At 35.4% G+C, this 27,528-nt stretch overlaps 1 protein-coding gene across 1 annotated transcript in view; it reads left to right on the top strand.

Annotated features, from left to right (window-relative positions):
- Positions 1 to 27,528, top strand: part of CFAP47 (cilia and flagella associated protein 47) — a 455,521-nt gene that overhangs the window by 54,741 nt on the left and 373,252 nt on the right. Inside the window, 11 exon segments of the mRNA XM_063634578.1 lie at positions 1,005 to 1,160; positions 1,826 to 2,012; positions 2,109 to 2,205; positions 4,534 to 4,675; positions 4,677 to 4,748; positions 5,052 to 5,293; positions 17,480 to 17,610; positions 19,947 to 20,069; positions 21,314 to 21,445; positions 25,456 to 25,527; positions 26,797 to 26,941. Of these exon segments, the coding sequence (XP_063490648.1) occupies positions 1,005 to 1,160; positions 1,826 to 2,012; positions 2,109 to 2,205; positions 4,534 to 4,675; positions 4,677 to 4,748; positions 5,052 to 5,293; positions 17,480 to 17,610; positions 19,947 to 20,069; positions 21,314 to 21,445; positions 25,456 to 25,527; positions 26,797 to 26,941 (1,499 nt within the window).

Below are 27,528 nucleotides of genomic sequence, written 5' to 3' on the forward strand. Positions count from 1 at the left end.
AAAGCATTTGTTTCCTGTCATGTTTTTTCACTCTCTTAAAGAATTTAACACAGTTGAAGCTGTATTACTGTAAACATTGAGGAGTTGTCGAAGACAAGAAGAAAAATTAATTTTCATTTGACTTTGTGACTAATATCTTCATACTTATGTTTTTTTTCTTTTTTTTCATTATACTTTAAGTTCTAGGGTACATGTGCACAACGTGCAGATTTGTTACATATGTATACATGCGCCATGTTGGTGTGCTGCACCCATTAACTCATCATTTATATTAGGTATATCTCCTAATGCCATCCCTCCCCCCTCCCCCCATACTTATGTTTTAATTATTGAGGGTGAATATCCTAATGATTAAGAACATTTGCTGAAGATTGAGGTAGACCAAAGCCAGAAGGTGTGAATACTCGCACATTTTTTTTTTTTATTGAAAATATATGGTGGGTAAAAAGGAAGAGCATAAACCCAGTTGAGTGGATATTAGATATAAAGTAATTCGCAGTTCTTTTATGAATTGTTTCCTCTATATAGGTTTATTGTTGATGGTTATTTCATAAGTTGTGAAGTTTAAAGGAGGTAGCATGTTTAGCAAAAAGATTCATTATTCTACTTTTTTTTCTAATTTTGATCATAATGATCTAAAAACAGTTAACTTTTAAGGAAACACTAGTCAGATTCAGATCTAGTTTCTTGGAGTCTTATCTGTAATCTATCACTGTCCAAATTGCCTATCTGACTAATTCTTCAAAGATGGGTTTAGAATAGGCACCATTACATCCCAGTGACCTTACAATGCATTTTTTTTTATTAGATTAAGAAAAAATAGGCTTTGCTCTAGTTCTACATGCAATCATGTCTTGATATAGAAGAGCATATGAGGGGAAGGACTAGAATCTGTCCTATTTGCCATTCCACACCCAACACCTGATATAGAAATTGGCTAGGAGGATCTCAATAAATACTGATTGAACAAATGCATATATAAAAATATTAACAATATATTGCAGGCCAATTTTCACAAAAGTTCCAAGATTTAACTATGTGAATCATGATTTTGCATATACTACATTTAAAAAACAGCAAAAGAAATTACATGAAAACTATTATGCAATGTATCTTAAATATTTAAGAAGTGTGCGCTTGCAGAAGAAACAAGCAGAGAGGTAATGTTCAGTTCCTCAAAAAATATGCAACAGATCATGGTGTCCACAGAGTCAGAATTTTTTTTTTACTCCTTGGTTTCTTTTTTATTTTAGATGTTGTAAACTACATTTCAATACATGATAAAAGCAAAACACTGAGCTGCTTTAACTACAATTATTTCTTTTGTTACCTTTTGACTTGGAATTGTCTTAGATGGGTTTCCCCAGAAGCAGAACTTGAGACAGGGATTCCAGTGCCTGTGATTTATGGAGTATGTGCTCTCAGGAGAAACCTGTACAGAACGAGGGAAGCAGAATAAGGAAGGAGTGAGAGCTGAGGAAAAATGTGTTTCAAATAATGTTGACACTCAGGGTCTCTTGAGGCTAAATTTTACCACATAGTTGCTGCTGGCTTGAGCCAAAGGGGCTTGTCTTTTGTGTTCCATATCAGTCATTGCTGTCCTTGGGTGTGGCAGGCATGAGCATAATTTCCTCGATAAGGTGTTTGAGAAGGGGATCTCCTCAGCAGAGGACAATTTTATGTGGATTAGTGCATCATTCTGGTTAAGTGGATATGAGTGAGGCAGCAGCAATATGCACTATGGGAAATGCTTGAATTTACAGATGCATTTTTTGAATGACTTCACCTCAATTACTGATTATTATTATTATTATTAATTTTATAGGGAGTGCATGTATTCATATGATGATACAGACATAGGCTTAGAGCCAGGATCAGGTCTAAAGTCACCCTGACTCTCCGAAGTGGAAATAGAAGAGGAGCTGTCTTCAGCAGCGAATTCAATCAGAGCGAATCGATTGTTAACCACCAGGAGTATAGCATCTCAGGAGGAAGAGTCCGTGAGAAGAAAGGCATGTGCAGTGTTTTACATTTGGTTATTCCACCAGAATTCTTAAAATAGCTTTTGCTAATAATGAATAATTCTGGAAAAATATGATTTTTTACAGGTTCTCAAAGGACTTAAATCAGAACCATCCACACTGCAGGAAAAACATGATTGCAGCTTAATTTTGACACCAAAGCAAATTCATCAAGTAATCGTTGGTGAGAATACACAAAAACCTACTACAGCCTTTTTTTTTTTTTATAAGAAAAGATTTCTTAAAGTATAATTTATATTTCATAAAATTTAAAGTATGCAAGTATCAACTTTGGAAATATAAGAAGTCCTCAGAGTAGTCATAGTTATTAAGTATGATTGACAGAGTGAACTTTAGTAAATTTAAAGTTATATAACCACCTTCGCAATTTAATTTTAGAATGCTGCCATCACTCTCATGCCCATATGCAGTTACTCCCTTCCTTCCTTCCTTCCTTCCTTCCTTCCTTCCTTCCTTCCTTCCTTCCTTTCTTTCTTTCTTTCTTTCTTTCTTTCTTTCTTTCTTTCTTTCTTTCTTTCTTTCTTTCTTCTTTCTTTTTTGAGACAGAGTCTCACTCTGTTGCTCAGACTGGAGTGCAGTGGCGTGATCTCGGTTCACTACAACCTCCACCTCCCAGGTTCAAGCAATTCTCCTGACAGTCTCTCAAGTAGCTGGGATTACAGGTGCAGCACCACCACATCCAGCTAGGTTTTTGTATTTTTAGTTGAGATGGGGTTTCACCGTGTTGGCCAGGCTGGTCTTGAACTCCTGATCTCAAGTGACCCACCAGCCTTGGCCTCCCAAAATGCTGGGATTACAGGTGTGAGCCACCGTGCCCTGCCCAGTTACTATTTCTACCCCTTGCCTCAGACAACCATTAATCAACTTTCTGTCTCTACACAGTTGCCTATTCTGAAAATAAATGGAATCATACAATATCTAGTCTTTCATATATTGCTTCTTACACTTAGCATAATGTTTTTGAGGTTCACCCACATGGTAGTATCAATATTTTGGTCTTTTTTCTGTTGAAACAGCACCCCATTTTATGAGTATACCACACTTTGTTTAGCAATTCCCCAGTTGATGGACATTGAGTTGTTTTCAGTTTGAGGCTATGATCAATAATGCTGCTATGAACATTCACATAAAATTCTCTGATTTCTAGGAGTGGAATTGCTGTACAATAAATTTATATCTAACTTAAAAAAAACCCTCTAAAATGTTTTCCAAAGTGATTGCACAAAGTTGTAATCCTGTCAGCAATGTATAAGGGTTACAAGTTCTTCAACATTCTCACCAGCACTGTTATTTTCTGTCTTTTTGATTATAGACCTACTAGTGAGTATGAAGTGTTATCTCATTGTGGATTTGATATTCATTTCCCTAAATGAATAAGATGTTGAATATATTTTCATGTACTTACTTAGAGAAATGTCTGTGTATGTCATATATAGTCTTTGGAGAAATGCCTTTTAAATTCTTTGTCCATTTATTTATTTATTTATTGAGACGGAGTCTTGCTCTGTCACTCAGGCTGGAGTGCAGTGGTGTGATCTCGGCTCACTTCAAGCTCTGCCTCCTGTGTGAGGTAAAGACATGAGGCATCTGGGCTGACTGTGAGTTAGGAGAACAAGTGAAAACTCCTTTCTAACCTTGCAGAAGTGCTATACAATATACCCTTCTAGGTCCGTTTTCACCAAGTGATTGAAGGACAATTATGATTAAAGAAGTAGTGGCTATAATGATCTGAAGTGGGGGTTCTCATTTCATTCTAACCACAGTTAAGGTGGCCATGAGGGAGATGTGGACAAAGGATGATTGATTGGTGTGGATGGGCTGATTCTCTCTCTAGGGGGGGAATTCAGCATATAAAACATGGAGAATGGTAGTAGAGAAGGAATGTAAAGGGGCACAAAGTTTTTGGAGTGATGAATGTTCACTCTTTATTGTGGTGATTGTTTCACAGGTGTATACATATATGAACACTAATGAAATTCTATACTTTAAATATGTTCAGTTTACTATATGCCAGTTTTAACTAAATTAAGCTGTTAAAGGCAGGGCAAAACTTAAATTATTAAAATTGCTTTGATATAAAATCCTGGGCATTTTAAGGGGAAAACTTAAGCAATGGGTCATGGGAAATTTACCAGTTTCCGTAAATTATAGATAAGTGAACAAAATACTTGCACTAGTGGGAATAGAGGAGGTGTTGAAGTGTTGCAAATTAAGGTGCTAAGTTGTAGTGAATGGTTCTTATTTAGTCATATAATTTTCCATATAATTAGAATATATTTATATTGAATTGTAGCCAATAATGTCCAAACGTTTAATCATGGTCATCTAGAAAAAAATGCTTACTTAATAATTTCTGATATTATTGTAAATATTTTTTAAAATTTCATTTTTACACAAATTGGTTAATCAAAATATATTTTGAAAACTTAAAAAGTAAATGAACTCATTTGCCATCTTTAAACTTAACAAAATACTTTTCATTTTTTTTCAGGGCCTTCTGTCCTTAACTTTGGTGATATTTGTGTGAACTCTCCAAATACTCATCTACTTCATGTTATTAATATGCTACCTATGCATGTTTTGCTCCAGTTAGATACTGATTTAGAAGAACTTTGGAAGACCAACCAATTTTCATGTGATTCCACCTACATCCAGTACTTATATTTCAATGATATTTGAATCTCCCACCACTGGAAAATTTTGGAAGTAGGAATTATTTTTGAATTTCTGTTTGTTAGAATCAAAGTGTACTTTTGTAGAATATGTATTTATTTGCTTGAATAATTGTATTGTATATTTGTTCTCCAAACATAGAAGCTATATCTGCATCAATTTTTAGATATATAGATTGATAGTTTAGTAGCAATCTAATTATCTTTCATAATTAAAGTATTACATGCTAAGAACTGTGGATGTTAATCAATGCTATGTGCATTTTACATGTAGCTGAATTCCATAATCACAAATAGCTATTATCAGTTAAATTTGGATGCTTTTGCTGCATTACAGGTCTTTCACCTTTACAGTGAACAATGTACCCAGTGGACACATCCTAGTGATGGCAGTTGTCCAGCTAGTAACACTTGAGCTATCTTCTAATGAGCTAGTATTGAGACCACGAAGCTTCTTCATGAAAACATGTTTTCGGGGGACAGTTAGACTGTATAATCTTCAGAATTGTTGTGCTCAGTTTCAATGGCAACCCGTAAACACAGGAAGTGGGATAGCATTTTCTATTTGTCCAGCTAAAGGTAACAGTTTATTGTTTGTTTGATTTAGACATTTATTTTTTCATGTATTCATGTATTCTGGTATTAATTATTTATTGAGTGTGTACTGTGTACTGGTGCCAAGAGTATAGAAGTAAATCAGATACTGTCATCAGGGGTATTTATTTTTACAGATATAATATGATTTGGAAATATGGAACCCTTATTAGGGTTCTCCAGAGAAACAGACCAACAGGGAGAGAGACAGAGAGAGAGAGATAAAGAGAGAGACATTTTAAGGAACTGGTTCTGGCTCACAGGTTGTGTGGTTGTGTGGCCTGGCAAGTTTGAAATTTGCAGGGTAGGGTGGTAGATTGGAGATACAGGGAAGAGTTGATGGTGGAGTCTTGAGTCCAAAGGCATTCTGGAGGCAGGATTTATTATTCCTCCTGGGACATCAGTCTTTTCTGTTAAGGCTTTCGAATAATTGGATGAGACCCACCCACATTATGAAAGGTAATCTGCATGTTAATGAACTGTGATAATTATTATACTATATATGCATATCAAATCATTATGTTGTACACCTTCAATGTATACAGTCTTTGTCAATTAACTGTTTCAAAAAGCCTACTGATTTAAGTGTTAATTACATCTAAAAAAACACTTTCACAACAACATCTGGACTGGAGTTTAACCAAATAACTGAGCCCTACAGCCTGGAGCAGTTGACAAATAAAATTGATCATCACAGATACTTATGGATAAAATAAATTTTGTTTAGTTTTAGTTAGATAATGATGATAATCTATGATTCAGAATGACATTTTTCTAGTATGAATTCTTTTAGAAAGATCTAGAAATTACTTATAGCCAATATTTGATACAACTCATAAAATCCAATTAATAAAATTAAGAACTTAAAACGAAATTAGATGATTTTTAATTAATAGAAGACAATCTCAGATATAACATTTTTGATGTGCCCTGTATTTGTGAACCATCCTCTTAACCTTGTTTCCGCCATTCCCTGGAGTCTATAATTCCACATAGTGTACCCGCTATAACATGAACACTCATAACTGTGACTTATTTAGTAGCCTATCAAATTTGGCAAACATCCTTGTGATGTGCTGTGAGGACCTCATGATGGCACAAGCTATCATTTAGAAAATAAGATTGCAATTTAGAAGTTGAATGATCAATACGGTATCTTTGTTTTATGTACATGTCATGCCTTTCCAGCTAGATGAAAAGGCTGGATCTTTGTATCAATAGTGACCCATTTGGTGCTTTATAACAGCCGAAGTCCAATTTTGCATGAATGGAAAGTAAAACAGACTGGATAATCTTAGCTGCTCACTAGCTATTTTAACTTAAGCAAAGTGCTCTATGAATACAAGTTTCCTCATCTGTAAAATGGAGAGATGACTGCATCTCAAAGATTAAATGTGTGAGAAACTTCTCTAATGCCTGGCAAAGAGTAGGTGCCAAATAAATGGATAGCCATTTTATTACGAAAATTTTCTAAATCTGTTCGGAATTTTTTCCTGAAACGATCCTCAGAGTAATAACCTATCCTGCACCTTTCCATCCATCCTCATTAGAAAACCCTTGCTCCCTGTTTCCTTCCATCTTTCCTCCCTCCTTTGTTCCCTTTCTAGTTCCCTTCCCCTTCTCTCTCCCTCCCTCTTTAAGTCTAATTTAGCAACAGTAATTATTTAGGGTCTAAATAGAAATATACTATACTTCATATTTCAGACGAGTCCTGGTTTGTAGAAATCTTGCCTTAAACATATTTTCTTGTGAATATCAGTCATTTCCAAATCAGCATTTTACATAGCTCTAAAAGTGCTTGTAACAGGGAGTGTTATAAAAACAATCTTAAGTATTAAATTAAATGCACTTAATTTTAGTGTGGATGTGTAGATAGAGATTTTGACAAATTTAACAAGTGGAAGCATAGGACAGTTCCTTCATTAGGTTTGGAGATCACTGACACAGCTATTTAATCTTCTTATTAAAGTGGATTGATTTAACACCATTCTAGATCATAATTTGTTAAGTATCTGAAATATACTTTCATCAATATTTCACAGATTCACTTGACCGAGCTCTTTATAAATTATAATACTGAAAATACTGGATCCTGCCTCAATCTATTGAAATGCTGAGAGAGTAATTAGAGAAGAAAGAACATATTTCTATACATTTAAGATATTTTAGATAAACCTTCTTCCGTTTGTCTGAACAGGTATCAAACAGTGGTTGTTGTATTATCAGCATTCCAGCTACAGGTGCTGACCAACCATCTGATATTGTGCTAAGAGTGTTAAAAAGCTCACTACCCTATACTTCTCCTCGTATTAATATTTCTCGATTCAAGAGAAGTGGAATTATGATATTATAAGCTGGAGTACCAGTTATGCTTCTTGTGGTCTTTAGAACTCTTATTTTTACAGGAGAGGTTTTTACATTTGCTTTTATTTTCTTTGGTTGCTCATGACACCTCTTATAATTTTTAACCAAACAATTACCAAGGTACAAACACACAAAGATATTTAATTTCAAATAAAATTTTTGTGTAAGTAATGCTATTAGTACTTAAGTTCTTTTTAAGAATACAAAAATATAATCCTCAAATCTATCTCATATAGCATTGAAAAAAGTGTTTGTAATTTGTAGCATATACAGTTTTGCTTATGTTCCTTTCCTCAGAATATTTATATTATGATTACTCAATTTCATATTGTTTTTACCATTTTATAAAGAGAAAGTGACTTTTTACCAAGCTATTTTTCTTGTGCTATATCAGTTTTGCATCCTGGACAATACATTTAATCATATGCCTCTCTCTATATTTTTATAAACTGAAATGAATAATTCCAAATTAAAATTTATATTGTCTTTGTCCTTCTTCCCTGAGGCATGATAGGTTTTGTGTTTGTGTTTGATAGTGGATATTGTAAGGGGAGAATATAAGAGTGGATTGATATTTTCTTTTTTATTATTTTTGAGGCAAAGTTTCACTGTTGTTGCCCAGGCTGGAGTGCAGTGGCATCATCTCAGCTCACTGCAACCTCCACCTCCCGGGTTCAAGCGATTCTCCTGCCTCAATACTCCCAAGTAGCTGGGATTACAGGCACGCACCACTACGCCCGGCTAATTTTGTATTTTTTAGTAGAGACGGGGTTTCTCCATGTTGGTCAGGCTGGTCTCGGACTCCTGACCTCATGTGATCCGCCTGCCTCGGCCTCTCAAAGTGCTGGGATTACAGGCATGAGGCTCCGTGCCTGGCCAAGAGTGGACTGATATTTTCTAAGACAGAATTCACTTCTAATTTGACTTTTTCTGTGGGTATTGTTCATGCTTCTGCTTGTTTTGTTTTGTTTTTCTCTTTTTTATCTTTATCCTTACTAAAACCTTGAATCACACAATCCATGAACTTGTTTTTGATCAATTCACTCCACTCTTTCTCACTTCTCTCACTCCTTGGTTGTATGCAGTACCAGCTCTACCAGTCCCAGCCTTGCTCAATCCAGCTGAAGGGGAGAAAATCTAGTTTATTTTCCCAATCCTCATGAATTTTTAACTGAGATACTCTCTCGAAAACAAAAGTCAGAATAACAAAAGAAAAAACAGCAGAAATTTATTGATGCATGCTGTACTGATCACATAGGAGAGGCCTCGTTCAAAAGTATCTCTCTCAAGGCAGTGGCTTAGAGGTCTTATTAAAATAGTATTTTAACAAACAGCAATAAATCTTAGCATACTAAGACAAAGGAGAATGCAGTTCCAGTCTTTTAAAAGGCAGAAAAATATAAGAAGGTAGATTTTACCATGGCAACCGTAAGGCAAGCCCAGCCCATTCCTCCCTAGTTAGAATAGAGAAATATTAATACAAGGAAAAGTATAGGGTATTGAGCTTTTTAAACCTTAGCACAGTATCAGATGGTTGGTCAGAACCTATAGCTGGAATGCTGATAATACAACAACCACTGTTTGATACCTGTTCAAACAAACTGAAGAAGGTTTATCTAGAATATCTTAAATGTACACCTAAAATCTGCTCCCAGATATCTTCTCTGGGGCAATAAGCAAGTGATGTCTCCAGTAAGGAAGGATTTACATCCCAACATCAGGCAAACAGAGGCTGAGGCCCAGTGTTCTCCTATATTTTTAATTTAACAATTTTAATATATTGGAGAGAAATACTTTGTTTTCCTTCACAGCCATCCAGTTTCTTTCCCATACCCCTGATATACTTAATATTCCTGAAGAAAAAATATATAACTGTGCTCAATGGAGGGAGAAAATTCTTCTCAAGCTGACCTGTCAATATGGATGTATAATTCTTTCACTGCTTTCAACTCTTCTCAGCTCACTGAGATGGCTTTATTTATAGGACTGAATCTTCTTTGGAGAAATTACTTCCCATCACAATCTTCCCCAAACCCCAAAGAACAGGAAAAAGCTGTTCTGTAACCTGACTTTTACATATTCCCCAGGATTTGTCTTTCTGCAGAATTCCTGATCATCTTTCATGTCACAATTCACATGCCACCTCCATATAATGAAGTTTCCTCTAGATTTTTGGCTGATTTAATTTTTTTTACCCTTTATTTCTGCTCCTATTATGCATTTGTTATGTCATCAACAATTATTTGTTTTTATCTGTCTCTTATTTTGGCAGGCGTTGCTAAATCCGTATCTGATGTTGGTTCCTCTTCCCGTTGCTTAGGATAATGGCTTCCAGCTACAGTCAAGGTTGCTGCAAAGGCCATGATCACATTCTTTTTTATGGCTGTGTAGTATTCCATGGTATATATGTACCACCTTTTCTTTATCCAGTCTAGTGTTGATGGGTGTTTAGGTTGATTTCGTGTGTTTGCTATGGTTAATAGTGACAGACAAATGCATGTGTCATTATGGTAGAATAATTTATATTCCTTTGGCTATATACCCAATAATGGGATTGCTGGGTCAAATGATATTTCTTTTTTAAATTATTGGAGAAATACCAAACTGGTTTCCATAGCGGCTGAATGAATTTAAACTCCCACCAGCAGTGTATAAGTGTTCTGTTTTCTTTGTAACCTCAACAGCATTGGTTATTATTTGACTTTTTAGTAATAGACATTCTAACTGGTGTGAGATGGTATCTCATTGTGGTTTTGATTTACATTTCTCTAATGATTAGCAATGTTGAGAATTTTTATATGCTTGTTGGCTGCATGAATGTCTTATTTTGAGAAATGTCTGTTCATATCCTTTGCCCATTTTTTAATATTAGACTTTTGTCAGATACGTAGTTTGAAAATATTTTTCCCATTCTGTAGGTTGTATTTTTACTCTGTTGATAGTTAATTTTGCTGTACAGAAGCTCTTTAGTTTAATTAGGTCTCATTTGTCAGTTTTCGTTTTTGTTGCAATTGCTTTTGGTGTCTTCATCATGAAATCTTTGCCAGGGCTTATCTCCGAATCCTCTTTATTAGGTTATTTTCCAGGATTTTTAGTTTTAGGCTTTACATTTTAATCTGTAAGGCATCTTGAGTTGATTTTTGTATGTTATGTAAGGAAAGGGTCTAACTTCAATTTTCTGCATATGGCTAGGCAATTATCCTAGCACTATTTGTTGAATAGGGAGTCCTTTCCCTGTTGCTTGTTTTTGTCAATTTTGTCAAAGATCAGAAAGTTGTAGATGTGTGGCTTTATTTCTGGACTCTCTAGTTTGTTCCACTGGTCTATGTGTCTGTTTTTCTACCAGTACCAAGCTGTTTTCATTACTGTATTCTTGTAGTACATGGATAACTAGAAGTTGGATAATGTGATGCCTCCAAGTTTGTTCCTTTTGGTTAGGATTGTCTTGGCTATTTGGGCTCTTTTTATGGTTCCATATGAATTTTAAAATAGTATTCTAATTCTGTGAAGAATGTCAGTGGTAGTGTGATAGGAATAGCATTGAATCTGTACATTGCTTTGGTCATTTTAACAGTATTAATTCTTTCAATTCATGAGCACAGAATATTTTTCTGTTTGTTTGTGTCATCATTGATTTCCTTCACTAACGTTTTGTAATTCTCATTGTGGAGATCTTTCACCTCCCTGGTTAACTGTATTTCCAGGTGTTTTATTCCTTTTGAGGCTATTGTGAATGGGATCTCATTCCTGATTTGGCTCTCAGCTTAGACATTGTTGTATAGAAAAGCTACTGATTTTTATACATTGATTGTGGATCCTGAAGCTTTGCTGAAGTTGTTTATCCAATCTAGGTGTATTTGGGCAGAGACTATGGGGCTTTCTAGGTATAGAATCATATCATCTAAAAACAGAGATAGTTTGACCTTATCTCTTCCTATTTGGATGTCTTTTATTTATTTCTCTTGCTTGATTGCTCTGGCTAGGACTTATGGCACTACACTGAATAGAAGTCGTGGGAATAGAAATTCTTGTTTTGATCTAATTTTAAAGATAAATACTTCCAGCTCTTTCCTGTTCAGCATGATGTTGGCTGTGGGTTTATCATAGATGGCTCTTATTATTTTGATCTTATTATTTTGAGATGTGTTTCTTCAATGCCTAGTTTATTGAGGGCTTTTAACATGAAGAGATGTGGAATTATATTGAAAGCCTTTTCTGCGTCTATTGAGATTATTATGTGTTTTTTATTTTTAGTTCTATTTATGTGATGAATTACATTTATTGATTTGTGTGTGTTGAACCAACCTGTGTCTCTTGGGATAAAGCCTACTTGAACATGGTGGATTAGCTTTCTGATGCGCTGTTGGATATGGCTTGCTAGTAATTTGTTAAGAATTTTTGCATCTATGTCCATCAAGGATATTAGCCTGAAGTTTTCTTTTTTGTTGTATTTCTGCCAGGTTTTGGTATTAGAATGATCCTGATCTTGTTGAATGAGTTAGGGAGGAGTCACTCCCCCTCAATTTTTTGGAATAGTTTCAGTAAGAATGGTGCCAGCTCGCTTTTATACATCTGGTAGAATTTGGCTGTAAATCTTTTTGGTTCTGGGCTTTTTCTGGTTGGTAGGGTTTTTACTACTGATTAAATTTCAGAACCCATTACTGGTCTGTTCAGAGTTTCACTTTCTTTCTGGTTCAATAATGGGATGTTGTATGTTTCCAGGAATTTATCTATTTCTTGTAGGCCTTCTATTTTTGTGTACAGAAGTGTTTGTAATATAAGTTTTTTTTTGTATTTTTGTGGAGTATGTGTTAATGTCCCCTTTATCATTTCTGATTGCATCCATTTGGATCTTCTCTTTTTTCTTTCTTACTCTAGCTAATGGCCCATCAATCTTATTTATTCCTTCAAATAACCAGTTCATGGATTTGTTTATATTTTGTATGGTTTTCCATGTCTCAATTTCATTCACTTCAGCTGTGATTTTGGTTATTTCTGGTCTTCTGCTAGCTTTGGGGTTGGTTTGCTGTTTTTCTAGTTCCTCTAGTTGTGATGTTTGGTTGTTAATTTGAGACCTTTCTAAGTTTTCAATGTGGGTGTTTAGCACTATAAAATTTCTGCTTAATATTGTATTAGCTGTGTCCTAGAGAGTCTGCTATGTTGTATTTTTTTTCTCATTAGTTCTAAAGAAATTTTTGATTTCTCCTTAATTTCATTTTTTACCCAAAAGTCATTCAGGAGCAAGTTGTTCAATTTCCATTTAATTATATGGTTTTGAGCAAGCTTCTTAGTGTTGATTTCTATTTTTATTGTGCTGTGGTCTGATGGTGTTTTGTTTGATTTTTTTTTAATTTACTGATAATTTTTCCATGGCCAATTGTGTGGTCAGTTTTAGAGTATATGCCATGTGCAGATGAGAGAAATGTATACTCTGATGTTTGGGAGTGGAGAGTTCTGTATATGTCTGTTAGGTCCATTTGGTTAGGTTTTTGAGTTTAGGTCCCAAATATCTTTGTTAGTTTTCTGCCTCAGTGGTCTGTCTGATAATGTCAGTGGGATGTTGATGTCTCCCACCGTTAGTGTGTTTATCTAAGTCTCTTTGTAGGTCTCAAAGAACCTGTTTTATAAATCTGGGTGCTCCTGTTTTGGGTACATATACAAAGGCTTATCTCAGCACTCCTGGGCTGTGTGCTGTAACTCTTGGAGCTGGTAGTGGGCCCCAGGTTTGTTCTCTGGCCCCTCAAGATTAGGAACCTCCGTGCTGGGGGGACTGAGGTGTTCCTGGTCTGCTGGCCACAACATTCCTATTGGGGGTGCTGTCAAAAGCACCTCATCGGGGCCAGGGTGGTGGGATGCACTTGTACTAGCAGTGGTGGTGTGGTGGGGTGCACATGGGCACTAATGCCAGCAGGGGAGGAGAGGGGAGATCTGCCTGCACACATGCCCTGGCAAAGCAGTGGAACAAGTTGTGGGTGACATGCCAGCAAAGTGGCAGGGGAAGGCTGTGATGGGGGGAGAGTGCAGGTGGGCTGGTACATTTCAGTGGAAGCTGGTCTGCTATAGTTCCTTGATGGTCAGGCACAGTCTGACAGTGAAGGAGCTATGATAAGGGCCCCCAGGAAGCACCTTGATTAGGCATCCAAGGCTGTGGTGCAAGCACGCATGGCCAGACTAGGGCTACTGGAAATGACAGTAGACAGGAAGTTGCTCAGATCAGACTAGTCCTGTCCTATGAGCAAGACAGTCCTGCTCTGCCCAAGTCTAATAGTTACCCAAAGGCTAAATTATTCTAGAGGATCACTGCAAGCCTTGGAGTGTGGGGATCCCAAGTTATGCTCAACGGTGGCAGTTCTCATGCCAAACCCTCGGGGCTCTACACAGCCTGGAGTCCTGCCCCTTCCTCTTAAGCGGCTCTCCCTGCCATCATTAGCTTATTTAATCCCCACAATGTGATTCTCTCAGTTAAATACAGTTGTTATCTCCATTTTACATGTAATTAAACTGAGCTACAGAGCAATTAAGGAAATTGCCCATGGTCTCAGGTAGTAAGTGCCAGTTCTGAAATTTGAACTAGGAAGACCTTAGAATTTGTGCTCTTTTGGGGTTGCTTTTCTTGAGGAGCATCTTTGTGGTGTTCTCTGTATTTCCTGAATTTGAATGTTGGCCTGTCTTGCTAGGTTGGGGAAGTTCTCTTGGATAATATCATCTGTTTTCCAACTTGGTTCCATTCTCCCCGTTGCTTTCAGGTACACCAATCAAATGTAAGTTTGGTCTTTTCACATGGTCTCATATTTCTTGGAGGCTTTGTTTGTTCCTTTTCATTCTTTTTTCTCTAATCTTGTGTTCGTAAGTTGATCTTCAAACTCTGATATCCTTTCTTCTGCTTGATGGATTCAGCTGTTGATACTTGTGTATGCTTCACAAAGTTCTCATGCTGTGTTTTTCAGCTCCATCAGGTCATTTATGTTCTTCTCTAAACTGGTTATTCTAGTTAACAGTTCCTCTAACCTTTCATCAAGGTTCTTAGCTTCCTTGCATTGGGTTAGAACATGCTCCTTTAGCTCAGAGGAGTTTATTATCTACCTTCTGAAGCCTACTTCTGTCAATTGGTCAAACTCATTCTCCATCCAGTTTTGTCCCCTTGCTGGCGAGGAGTTGTGATCCTTTGGAGGAGAGGAGGCTTTCTGGTTTTTGGAATTTTCAGCCTTTTTGAGCTGATTTTTTCTCGTCTTCATGGATTTATATAGCTTTGGTTTTTGCTGTTGGTGACCTTCGGATGCAGTTTTTGTGTGGTCGTCCTTTTTGTTGATGTTGGTACTATTGCTTTCTGTTTGTTAGTTGTCCTTCTAACAGTCAGGCCCCTCTTCTGCAGGTCTGCTGGAGTTTGCTGGGGGTCCACTCCAGACCCTGTTTGCCTTGGTATCACCAGCGGAGGCTGCAGAACAGCCAAATTGCTGCCTGCTCCTTCCTCTGGAAGCTTTGTCCCAGAGAGGCACCCACCAGAAGCCAGCCTGAGCTCTCCTGCATGAGGTGTCTGTTGACCCCTGCTGGGAGGTGTCTTCTAGTCAGCAGGCACGAGGGTCAGGGACCCACTTGAGGAGGCAGTCTGTCCCTTAGCAGAGCTCGAGCACTGTGCTGGGAGATCTGCTGCTCTTTTCAGAGCCGGCAGGCAGGAACGTTTAAGTCTGCTGAAGCTGTGCCCACAGCTGCCCCTTTCCCCAGGTGCTCTGTCCCAGGGAGATTGGAGTTTTATCTATAAGTCCCTGACTGGGGCTGCTGCATTTCCTTCAGAGATGCTCTGCCCAGAGAGGAGGAATCTAGAGAAGTAGTCTGGCTACAGCAGCTTTGCAGTGCTGCAGTGAGCTCCGCCCAGTCCGAAGTTCGTGGAGGCTTATTTTACACTGTAAGGGGAAAACAGCTTCCTCAAGCCTCAATAATGGCAGACGCCCCTCCCCCTACTAAACTCAAGTGTCCCAGGTCGATTTCATACTGCTGTGCTGGCAGTGAGAATGTCAAGCCAATGGATCTTAGCTTGCTGGGCTCTGTGGGAGTAGGATCCGCTGAGTGAGACCACTTGGCTCCCTGGCATCAGCCCCCTTTCCAGGGGAGAAAACTGTTCTGTCTCACTGGCATTCCAGGTGCCACTGGGGTATGAAAAAAAACTGCAACTAGCTTGGTGTCTGCCCAAATGGCCACCCAGTTTTGTGCTTGAAACCTAGGGCTCTGGTGGCGTAGGCACCTGAGGGAATCTCCTGGTCTGTGGGTTGCAAATACCATGGGGAAAGTGTAGTGTCTGGGCTGGAATGCACCATCTCTCATGGCAAGGTCCGTCATGGCTTCCCTTGGCTAGGGGAGGGAGTTTCCTGACCACTTGTGCTTCCCAGGTGAGGTGACACCCCACCCTGCTTCGGCTTGCCTTCTGTGGGCTGCACCCACTTTCTAACCAGTCCCAATGAGATGAAACGGATACCTCAGTTGGGAATGCAGAAATCACCCACCTTCTCCACTGATCTTGCTGGGAGCTACAGACCAGAGCTGTTCCTATTCGGCCATCTTGCCTGGGAATTCAAATTTGTGTTCTTTTAACCACCATGATATATGATACCTTTTTACACTGAGGAAGGCCACATGATAAGGAATGTTAATATAGGAAGCTAGCAGGAGCTCACTGGTCTTTGAAGGCGTTGTCAACCTGTTAAGACAGATCTGCAATACCCATCCTTGGGATTTTAATTGCATAAGATAAACTCTTATCTACCTAACCCACTGAAGCAGGACTTTTTGTTATTTACATTCAAATGTAATCTTGATGGACCCTTATTAAACTGATGGCACTTCCACAACCAGTTCTCTTCTTTTTATAAATTAATGTGCCTAACACAGTGTTGGCATTCAAAAGTATTAAAAATATCTGATATTGGGTGTTTTCCGGGCATCATACACTATGTTACTTCCTGTACATATGTTGTTATCTACCTATATGGCCACTGCAAAACTAAGAGGGAGGTAGGCAGTATATAGTTTTTAAGATTTAGAAAACTTCCATTCCATGACAGTCAACCTGACCCAAGGCAAAGTTTTCTTGTGATGGTAATTGATTTCTTTCATTCAGTATCCTGTGCCTTTGAATCTCAGGGGCTTCTCCCTTTCCGAAGGAAGGAAGAACATCTAAGTTATTGTTTCCATTAAGTAATATTTTCCTTTCTCCAAAGGAAATGATGAATTTAAACAGATAAATCAGCTCACACCAAATGTACCTGATACCACATGAGTTCTCAGTGTATTTGAATTATAGCAATGTGTTAATTACTGATAGCTAAATCAGAAGCTACATCTCTATGGATGTATGTATTTCAAAAAAATTCTCTGGTAATGATAATTCTTCCTTCTGAAAGCTGAATGAATGATACTGACAAGTATTCCAGAATGTCAGGAAACATGTGGTGTGGGCAATTTGGTTAGGAATCACAAATGATTTTCTACTGTTTATATGTAAATTTATCTCTAATCATAGAGTGTTCGCTTCATTGTTAAATTCTCTATTGTTTTCCAAATATTGGCATATTTTTCATATATTTTATTTGCCTATTAAAATTGAAAAATAAGGCATGCATTTTCTATTTTAATCAAACCCTATAGGTCAATACTCATTTGATAATATCTCACTTAGCATTTTTCTGTTTTTGGAGTTTAATTTTAATAATTTATTTAATGCAATCACATTTTTACCTTAACTCTTACTTTGGATATTAACAAAAATAAATAAAATGTGGAAAATGTCTTATTTTCTCTCTGCATTTTCTGTAGGCACTGTTGAAGCATACTCCTCACTGGAATGTGAAGTAACATGGCAGCAGGGCTTCAGTTCTCCAGAAAAAGGAGAGTTTATTCTTCATGTCTTTCAAGGAAATGCATTGAAGCTAAAATGTGTTGCACATGTAATTATTTTCCTTGAACATGGTTTTTGTTTTGAGGGCTATGAATTGGTTGGGTATACACTGGTGTGTATAGTTACCTGTATCTAGAATTAACTGTAAAACCCAAGACTTTCATGCAACAGTACTAGTTTTTTTGTTAGAGCCTCTATAAATATGTAATATCATCATGGGAGCCATTGAAATGAAATTATTTTATTAAGAGACACAAAAAATATTTTCAGAGAATATACTTGATAGATTAAAAATGTGAGTAAAGGGAAAGCTGTAATATGCAATTTTAACCTTTTTCTGGTACAGTCCAGAGGGTCTTAACTTCATGACTCAATCACCAAGCATGATTTTACGTGTGTACCAAATTTCCCACTCAATGTTCTTAGAAATATTAAAGAAACCAAATGCTCTTTTACTAAACCCCGTCTATATTTCTAGGACATGATGATACTCTTACATATTTCAGCTGTGGAGGAGTTTTTAGCCTCAAGAGATGAGAAATTCATCTACTTTTAGTGATGGCAAGTGACAGAACTCAATATGGTTTTTCTTCTAAGCCTAAAATAAGCTGGGTCCTACTGCTTTTCATTATGTGTAAATTAGTTTTATTCTTTAAAAAACTTTCTATTGAAGTATAACATGCATATGTATATGTGGAGAAACATGAAGTGATTAAATAAGATATTCATTTGTTTGTCATTCATATATGAAGGCCTGATTGGTCTGTTTACTCTTCTGTTAGTTTTGTTTGAAAATTTATTATTCCAATTACCTGGATAATATTCTTCAAATAAATGTCATTATAGAATATATTAAAACCTATGACAATAACAATAGTTCATAAGTGAAGACAATAGGGTCTGATATAAAGAACACATAATGAGAAGTTGGAAAACTTGGATTCTAGTTCCCCTTTGGCTACTGCTTGCTTTCCTGAAAAATCGAAGAGGTGGATGATAGCAACATTTCCAAAAATCAGTCTATGTTGCACTAGTTCTGTGAGGTGCTTTGTGTGAGATGAGGAGGGGGAGTCCTGACTTTAAGTAATTCTGTGAATCCCCATTTTTCGATAGGCAAAGTGCTCATTATCAGTATATTAAGCCCCATGAGTAGACTTCTAGTAGAAACATGCCTGAATAATTTCATTTGGCACCTTCTTTTCCATACTTAGGTGAGCCTTCAACTCTTTCCTTTTGCACTGCACGTGGTAACACCTTGTACATAGTTGTGTAGATGCTGTCTAAGATCCCTTTCAGTGATTAATCTACACAATTCTTAGTCCTGGATCTGCTTTCTTAATAGAATTATCTTACTCTTCTTGCCTTACCTAGTTTTGGGGTATATTTTAAATATTCCATTCATTTTCCTTTCTCTTAAGCACTCCACAAAATCTGGTAACACTTTTTATTTTAAAAGTCACTATGAAGCTGAAAAAAATTGTGTCATATCTTAAAGTGAAAAATGTATTTTTTATAGCTTCATTACCTTCTCTTCTTTCCCCATGAGAAGAATTGACTTTACTTCCTTGTTCATAGTTAGGAGTTTTTTCAACTGTAAAGAGACCATACAAGATTGACACATTAAAAACTACATATGTTTTGTGGAGCTGGCGAATGTTATGTAATCATTGTATGACTTAGACAAAGTACTTAATCACCCTAAATTTTGGTTTCTTCCACTGTAAAATGTGATAGTACCATCCATTCATTCATTTAACATTTATTTATTGAGCCCATACACTGTACTAGGCCCCATATAGGCTCTGTGTATTTAAAGATGGATAACATAAGCATAGTCTAGCTTCCCTCTGAGCACCTTCTGGACTGGTAGACCGTGGTGGAAATGTAAGTAAAAATTAATCATGTATCTGGTTAATACTGGGTACACAATAACATTATTACTATTATCCCCATTATTTATGATTACTACCAGTATCTAGATATTTTACCTAAAAATATCTAAATATCTAAATTCTAAATATCTAAATATTTAGTTACTATTACAGCCAAAATATCTAAATAAAATATCTCCTATGATTTTATTACCCCATCTTAACTAGATTATCACAGATTTAGTTTAAATTTTGGAAAATAAAGTTATTATACCTTGGGTACTTTTTCATCAAAACTAACATACAAAATCCTGATTTGTGATTTATTTTGCATGTTAGAACATAATAAAGAATATAGGAGTATTATAATTTTTATTTTATTTTCTTTTAGTATTTATATCTTTGGTTAATATAGATTCAGAATTAGAATATTTTTGTGACCAAAACAATTAAACAGAGTATTTTATTTACCATTAATTCAATTGTATTTTTTCTTTCCTCCTCTCGTTATTAGCTTGTTCGCACCAAGGTTTAACTTTTGCAGCCAAGGATACTCTTTCGTAATTTCCCTCAAGGTTTAACAACTTGGAGGAAAGCCATTCTTCAAAATGTAGGACAAAACCATGCTTATTTCAAGGTAACATAGGATGTTGGTAATTTCTTATTTGGATCAGATGACACGGTCATAATGCTATGAAGTTAATACTTTATTCTTCACTGTTGCTAATTTTTAGATACTTCACATGAAATTTATCTGAGTATAGTTCATCTAGTTTGTCCTCTTAATTTCTTGTAAGAACAATTTTTCTCACTACCTTCCTTAGCCTCTCTGTTTCTTCTCTTTTCCCTTTTATTCTTTCTGTTATTTGGTTTTATTGAAAAAATAGATGTTTAAGTTTTAAAATATACATTATTAATTAATGTTACACTCCATATTTAGTTATATGATTTTCCTTTTCATTTCACTCTGTAATCAGGGCCATGATGGTAGCACCTGGGAACTAGATCGAGGCCATTCTGGAGAGAGTATGTTTATGGTTGTTGCTCCTGATTTGAATGGAAAGAGGAGCAAAGTGGTGATTTTTTTTTAAATTGAAAAATGTAGTAAGACCAGCTTCCCCTCCCAGTAATAGTAATAGAGGTTAGCATTTGAGATTTTTCATTCAAGCTTTACATTAATGTGTCTTTTTCTGCCCAAGTTAAGTCTTTAGCAAAACTGAAAAATGAGGATGATCTTTTCTACTCTGCTGCTTTAGAATTAATTCTTACCTACATAGTCTATTTGTTCCTTTAGTCCCAAAAATCTCTTGGCCATTTTTCCTTTAAATTATTCTCGCTTAAAGCATGGTAAATAGGTTTAAATTGGCCTGTGAAAATCCATAAAATAAATAATTGATATGTTACTTAGAACTTTTCTGAAGATCAAAATGATATCTTAGACATTAGGCTTTCTGTCAAGGAAATAAACAAGAGATTACTTCATCATCCTACCTCCTCACTAACATTATTTTGAGTTTTTAGGATCAGGGAAAGACATACTCTCAAAAGTAGTATCTAGAATGTTATCATCTTCTCGAACAGAAATATCATCTTTATAAATTTTGCTGTCTTGAAAGCACTCCAGATAATAAACTTCAGCATCCTATTTGAATTGGAAGTTGTCACTATTGAAGGTTCTGTTTTCTTGGATAGGGTTGCGATTTCTTGTTTTAGTCCAAACTATTTGTACCTTTGGTATTTTCCAACACTATTACAAAATCATTTTATGTCCTGTGCCTGGAGATCTTCTCTCTAGGTAGTGGCATGGAGGCTTTCCTATGAAAGCTTTGAAACTATAATTTTAAAGAATAATGTAGCATTTCTGCAAATTTTCTATTACAGGTTTGTAGTCAGAGTCTTTTGCCTATCATTAATATTATTCCATCACAAGGAATAGTTCCATTTGGGGGAATAACTGTTCACAATATCTCCTGTAAACCCACTGTGGCAGAAAAGTTTGATACAAGAGCAAAGGTATGTCCATACATATGAGTTTTTGCACCTTACATATGTCTATGTGGGTTTGTTGGTTGTTTAAGTTATCTATAATGGTAGGTATAATGCTACAAAATGGAGTACACATGTTTATTATTAGAAAACTTGTTTTAATTATTTCTTCTATTGGGAATGGGATTTAAAGTTATGACATTAAAGAGCAATTTTCAAAAAGTATATTATTTTTCTAGAAATTAAGTTAGCTTTAAAGAAGTAGAGCTTTTGGAGATTTAAAAGAAAGCACTTAGCTTTATCATCTAATGAAAAATTGGATAGCAGAACTTGGAGAGGATTTGCAGAAAATATTTTTGATGAAGTTGGTAATAGAAATTTCTACTAAGTTGAAATGGATACCTTCCATCAATATGAGGCACTTTCTTATGAAATTGCAATGATATTTGTCATTTCTGAGTTTTGACGAACCCTAGATAGCCACAGAAAAGAGGATTGCTTTTTTCAAAGCATTAGTTAGGTAGATTAGGAAAAAGATAATCAATTTTGCAATGCTAATTCTAAATAGTCTTAATAATATGAATTATGTGTAATTTCTATATGATTTTAACATCTATATTTTAGAGCACACATAAAATGTTTTACTGCTTTATGTTCTGGGAATTATGTAAATGAAAAATATTACCCTGGGCCGGGTGTTGTGGCTCACGCCTGTAATCCCAGCACTTTGGGAGGCTGAGGCAGGTGGATCATGAGGTCAGGAGATCGAGACCATCTTGGCTAACATGGTGAAACCCCGTCTCTACTAAAAATACAAAAAATTAGCCAGGCGTGGCGGCAGGCGCCTGTAGTCCCAGCTACTCGGGAGGCCGAGGCAGGAGAATGGCGTGAACCCAGGAGGCAGAGCTTGCAGTGAGCTGAGATCACATCACTGCACTCCAGCCTGGGCAACAGAGTGAGACTCCGTCTCAAAAAAAAAAAAAAAAAGAAAAGAAAAATATTACCCTGATATTAGGCACTTCTCTAAGTGATAAATAAAATATGTAAGACAAGTATGTGTAAAATTTAATTGTAAAACTCAAAGACTAGAGTGTTCTTGGTCAATCTTATGATCAACCGTTTGTATTTACTCAGATTAAAAATAATATATACACTGTTATCAGATCAAAATGAATAACTTTAAGTATATCTTACATGTTATCCCTGAATGGACCAAAACAATACATGAGTAAATAATAGGTAACTTAATATAATAAAAACTGATTTCCCCAGCCCTTGAACAAATCACTTAAGAATGATATCTTATTTTCATAAATGTGTTGAAAATGTTTATAAATTATATATTGTGATATATTATCTGAGACTTGGGTAGAATACTTTTAAACACAATATTCTGGGAAAAATAAGAAAAATGGCCATCAAAAATATAGGTTTTACTAAACTTAATTCTCACTATATTTTAGAGGATTATGCTGGGTTTTTTTCTAATCTTACCTTTATTAACATTATAGTATAATGAGACTCATTTATTCATTCATTCAACATTCACATTATGCACCAATCTCTTATAAATGTTAAGGATGCAATGATGAACAAGATAACCAGGGTCTTTGATGTCAAAGAGCCTACAATCTGGTGGGGAATATAAACAACTCAATAAATAATTAAAATATACTATAATAAGTATTGTGATGAAGAAATGTTGCAGGCTAAGGAAGTACACAGGAGAGATACACAACCCAGTCTTAAATTATCAGAAACAGCTCCCTAGGGGAAGGTGTATCTAAAAGACACCTAAAGTTAAGAATAAGTTAAGAATATGCCAGATTAAAAGGATGGTATTGGGGTGTAGGGGGAGAGGAGGAAAGGTTATTCAAGGCTAGCACGTTTTAAGGCTTGTGAGAGATAGCTGCAATGCAGACATAAGAAACTTAAAGATTAACATGACTAGATTATACTACCAAATGGATGATAGTGGGAAAAAAATGTACTTATATGACTCGTGTTAAGTTTTAGATCATACAGGGCCTTATCAACATTAAGAAATCCAGGCTTCATTTTAAGAGGTAGGAGTTTTAACTATGGGGATTTCACAATGAGATTTGCATTTTTTAGGGATCACTTTGGTGGTAGAGCAGTAAGCTGGGACCAGAAAGATGGAATGCAGAGTTACTAGTCTGGTGAAGAGGTTCAGGCAAGAGAAACTGGTGAGAAACTGATAAATACATGGGGATTGGTGATTGAAAAGGGGTCCCATGTAAATAAGATGGGTAAGTCAAGAGTGAGACAAATGGTGGCAACATTTAGAGAGAAAGAGATCAGAGTGTGAGTAACACCTATTAGAGGAAAACGTTTGCTTGAATTGGAGGCATCTTTTTGATCTTCATGTAGAGATGTCTAGTAAAGAGGCAGCCACATATATATACTGGTCTGAAGGCTAACGATTCATCATAGAGATGAAAGAGAATGTTTCTACTGTCGCTCTCTGGGTCCAGATGTGTGTAAGTGAACCAAATATATAATTGAGAAGTTGGAATGATAAAAGTTGAAAGAAATTGAATAAAGGAAAATATAGAAGAGAAAGGTGAATTGGGGTTGATTAGGAGAATATTACGTACACATCACAGGCTTGAAAGTCTCTTCAATATGTGACATCCAGGAACTATTCTCTCTGAAAATGAGTGAGAACGCAAGGGAGAGAGGGAGTTGTAAAAATGAGACAGATGAATGAATTTATGGTTTCAGAGGTTGTGCATTTATGAGGAGTGATATTGTCCAGGGTGTAGTTTAAGTCTCTAGAGATGAAAATGTCAAGAGACCAATGGTCTAGGGTAGTGAATAAGCTATGACAGCCAGGAGTTTTGGATGAATAAGGAATGATTGGGAGGTGAGTAAAAGGCAGCCATAGGGAGTTGAGACTTGTGTATGGGGTTTATTAATGAAGAACATGTCAATTTGTAATTTCCTCTGAATCATTAAGTTATGCTTCTTTTGATTTTAGTCAAATATGTTTTTTATGTATTATATACTCTGAATAAAATGTGGCAATCATATAGCATTATGTATATAGCAACTTTAATAAGGCTATCTAGCTGGCATATTGATTTTCCCAGTAATTCTGAAAAATGGTATTTTGTGTTTCTTTGCATATAAACAGTATCAGTGATTGTGGAAGAGTGAAATACACTCGTTTTGCTTTCTTAGATATAATATACATTTAAATTTAAATCTAGACCTTGACTCTTTCCTGTGCTTATACAGACAGGGTTTCCAGGGAATTATAGTTTTACACTTCTGAGACTTTGCTTGAGCAACTATATGCTCAGATACTCTATAGTTCTTATTTTGTAGGAATTATATAACTAAATTCTTAATTTGCTATCTTAATTTTCTTGGAAGCAATAAAATGTTCAGGCAGCTCTTAGTTTAGCTGCTGCTGCTTTCAAGTTTGTGATCTCATGAAAAAGACAAAATACTTGGCCTCTGCAAGAGTCAGTTTCCTCATTTTAAAATTAGGAGTATTAACAGTAGTTACCTAATAGAATATTGAGCACTAAAAAGGATTTCACTGTACTTGACCCATATACACAGCAATTTTTAGCTGCTCTCATTACTATTATGGTTGTTGTGCATATTCCTATCTTTCTAGGGGTAGATATATACTGCAACCATTCTCCTGTTGTTTGTTTTTTAAAAATTTTGAATAATGCTTTGAAATTAGATAAATAAAAATTGTACTGCAAGGAGTGGCAATAAAGTTTAGTCAAATAGGTAGAACTCTGCATTCAAATTCACAAACCATCAGCTAATCACATTTATAGTGGTTCTAAGGGGTCAAACACTCACTTTTCTTAGGAGTATCAATTCTGCAAAACAACAAATGTGATGACAGTTACCAGAAAAAATCTTGTACATTTATAATATGTTAGTATTATTTAAATGAAAAAAACGTTATATAAATGCCAGGTAATACTTTAGCAACTTATGATTATATTTTAATGTTGTTTCTACAAAGTTTTGTATTTCTCCTAAATAAGGTTTCTATTCGTCATGCTATAGACCTTAGGATTGGTGGATCTGCTAAAATTGCTGATGTAGAAATCAATCCTGTGAGTATGTTACTTATTTGTGTGATGAAACTCTGAGTGTGGTGATTTTTATTTGTTATGTATTTCTAGTTAGCCCATTTATGTTAAAAATCTTTTCCAATGTATAATTTTTAAAAGTTACTATATAGAAAGTTAAAAATTAATAAAAATTAATATGTCATATAAATGTAAGTGATGAAACAGAATATTGAATGAAGGTTTAGGAATTTACCACTGAATGTAAGGATCAGAACACTACCAGTACCATTAAAATCCTCTTCATTATGGTCCTGTCCCTTATAAGAGATAACCACCTGCCTAAAATGACACCACATAAATATGGATATGAATGTTTTCATTGTTGATTATTTAGTTTGTTTGTTTTTGAGCTTTATAACAAAGATGTACTATTTGTAGCCTTTGGTGAATTATTTTACTTAAATATTGTGTTTTCAACATTCACCTAAATTGTGTGTAATGGTATGTTAATCATTGTCATACTGCATAATAGTTATTTGTGTAGACATACTGTAATTTACATGATCATTCAGTTGTTCATCCCAATAGGTGTTTCTGGTTTTTTTTTAAGCACAAAAACTATAGCTGTGAACATTTATATGCTTATCTTCTGAGGTACACATACAAGAGGTTCTCTAGGAATGGAGTTATTGAGACATAGAGTTATGAGTGTGTTTAACTTCACAAGACTATTCTTAAAATGTCCTCTCTAATTTCCATTGCTCCAAATTCTATTATTCTACAAGTTACATTGTCAGATTTAAATTTTGCCAATCTATTGAGTGTAAAATGATACCTCACTGTGGTATTGATTTGCATTTTCTGAACTAGAGTCACATTTATTTTTGCATTATTGTATGTACCCTGAAAAAATTTTCTTCTATAATTGATCATGAGAAACCATCAAATTTTAAAACAAGAAGTGATATGATCAAATTCTTAATTAGTTTAAATATGGCTTCATTATGAAGGGGAGAGCTTGAGAAAAGTAAAAATCTAGAAACTAAATGAAAAGTGATGATTTACTAATTTCATATAGTTACAGTATGGACAAGAGGTGAAGAAAGGGGAAGAATTAATAGGATTTATTAACTTATTACATGTAGGAGGCATAGAGGAGGTGGGGGAGAGGAAGGAAAATGTGACTAATTTTTATAGGGTTCTGCTTTGCAGTTAATAATTTCCTTGATAAACATCACATTGCAAGTTTTAGTTTACATTTTCATAGATTATTATTCTATTTTCTAATTATTTTTATTTTTTAAATTTCAGGATGTATTTAATTTCAGTGGCGCCTATATTGGTGGTACCCAGATTATTCCATTTGTAATAAAAAACAAAGGTATAACACGTGCCAGAGTGGAGTTTAATCTAAAAGACTTTCCAGATTTTTCAATGGATCTTAAAGACAAATCAGGTATATATTTTGTATATAATGGTATTATTGTAAAAGGAAAAGTTTTAAATTGCCCTGTGGTATAATTTCTAAAACTAATTCAACCAAGGGAAGTTCTTCTTAAATGTTTTTAATGACCACTGCATGTTTTTCTTACACTCTGTAACTCATCATGGTTTTATTTGTAGAAATACATCATTATTAATATCAAAACACTTTGGTATTACATGAAATGTAACCACTCTTATTAGTGTGTTAAATATGGTAAGTTAAGTATGTTATATATAAGTATATGCCTTAAATGAACATAAAATTATGAATCGTTTGTTTTAATTGCTCAATAATTTTAGATAAATGTCTTTGGGGAGCTATCTCTGTATGTTTACTCATGTATTAGATATCTTGATGTTAAATTAGATTCAAACAAAATATGCATTTTTATAAATGCATTTTATCTGTTTACTCCATAGGTTGTCAAAATAAGACCTATGAGCCAAATATGAGCCATCACCTGTTTTAATAAATAAGGTTTTATTAGAACACGCACAGACCCATTTGTTTGTATAATGCTTATAGCTGCTTTTATGCTATACTGGCAGAGTTGAATA

The sequence above is a fragment of the Symphalangus syndactylus genome, chromosome X (genome assembly GCF_028878055.3).
Source record: "Symphalangus syndactylus isolate Jambi chromosome X, NHGRI_mSymSyn1-v2.1_pri, whole genome shotgun sequence".
NCBI lineage: Eukaryota > Metazoa > Chordata > Mammalia > Primates > Hylobatidae > Symphalangus > Symphalangus syndactylus.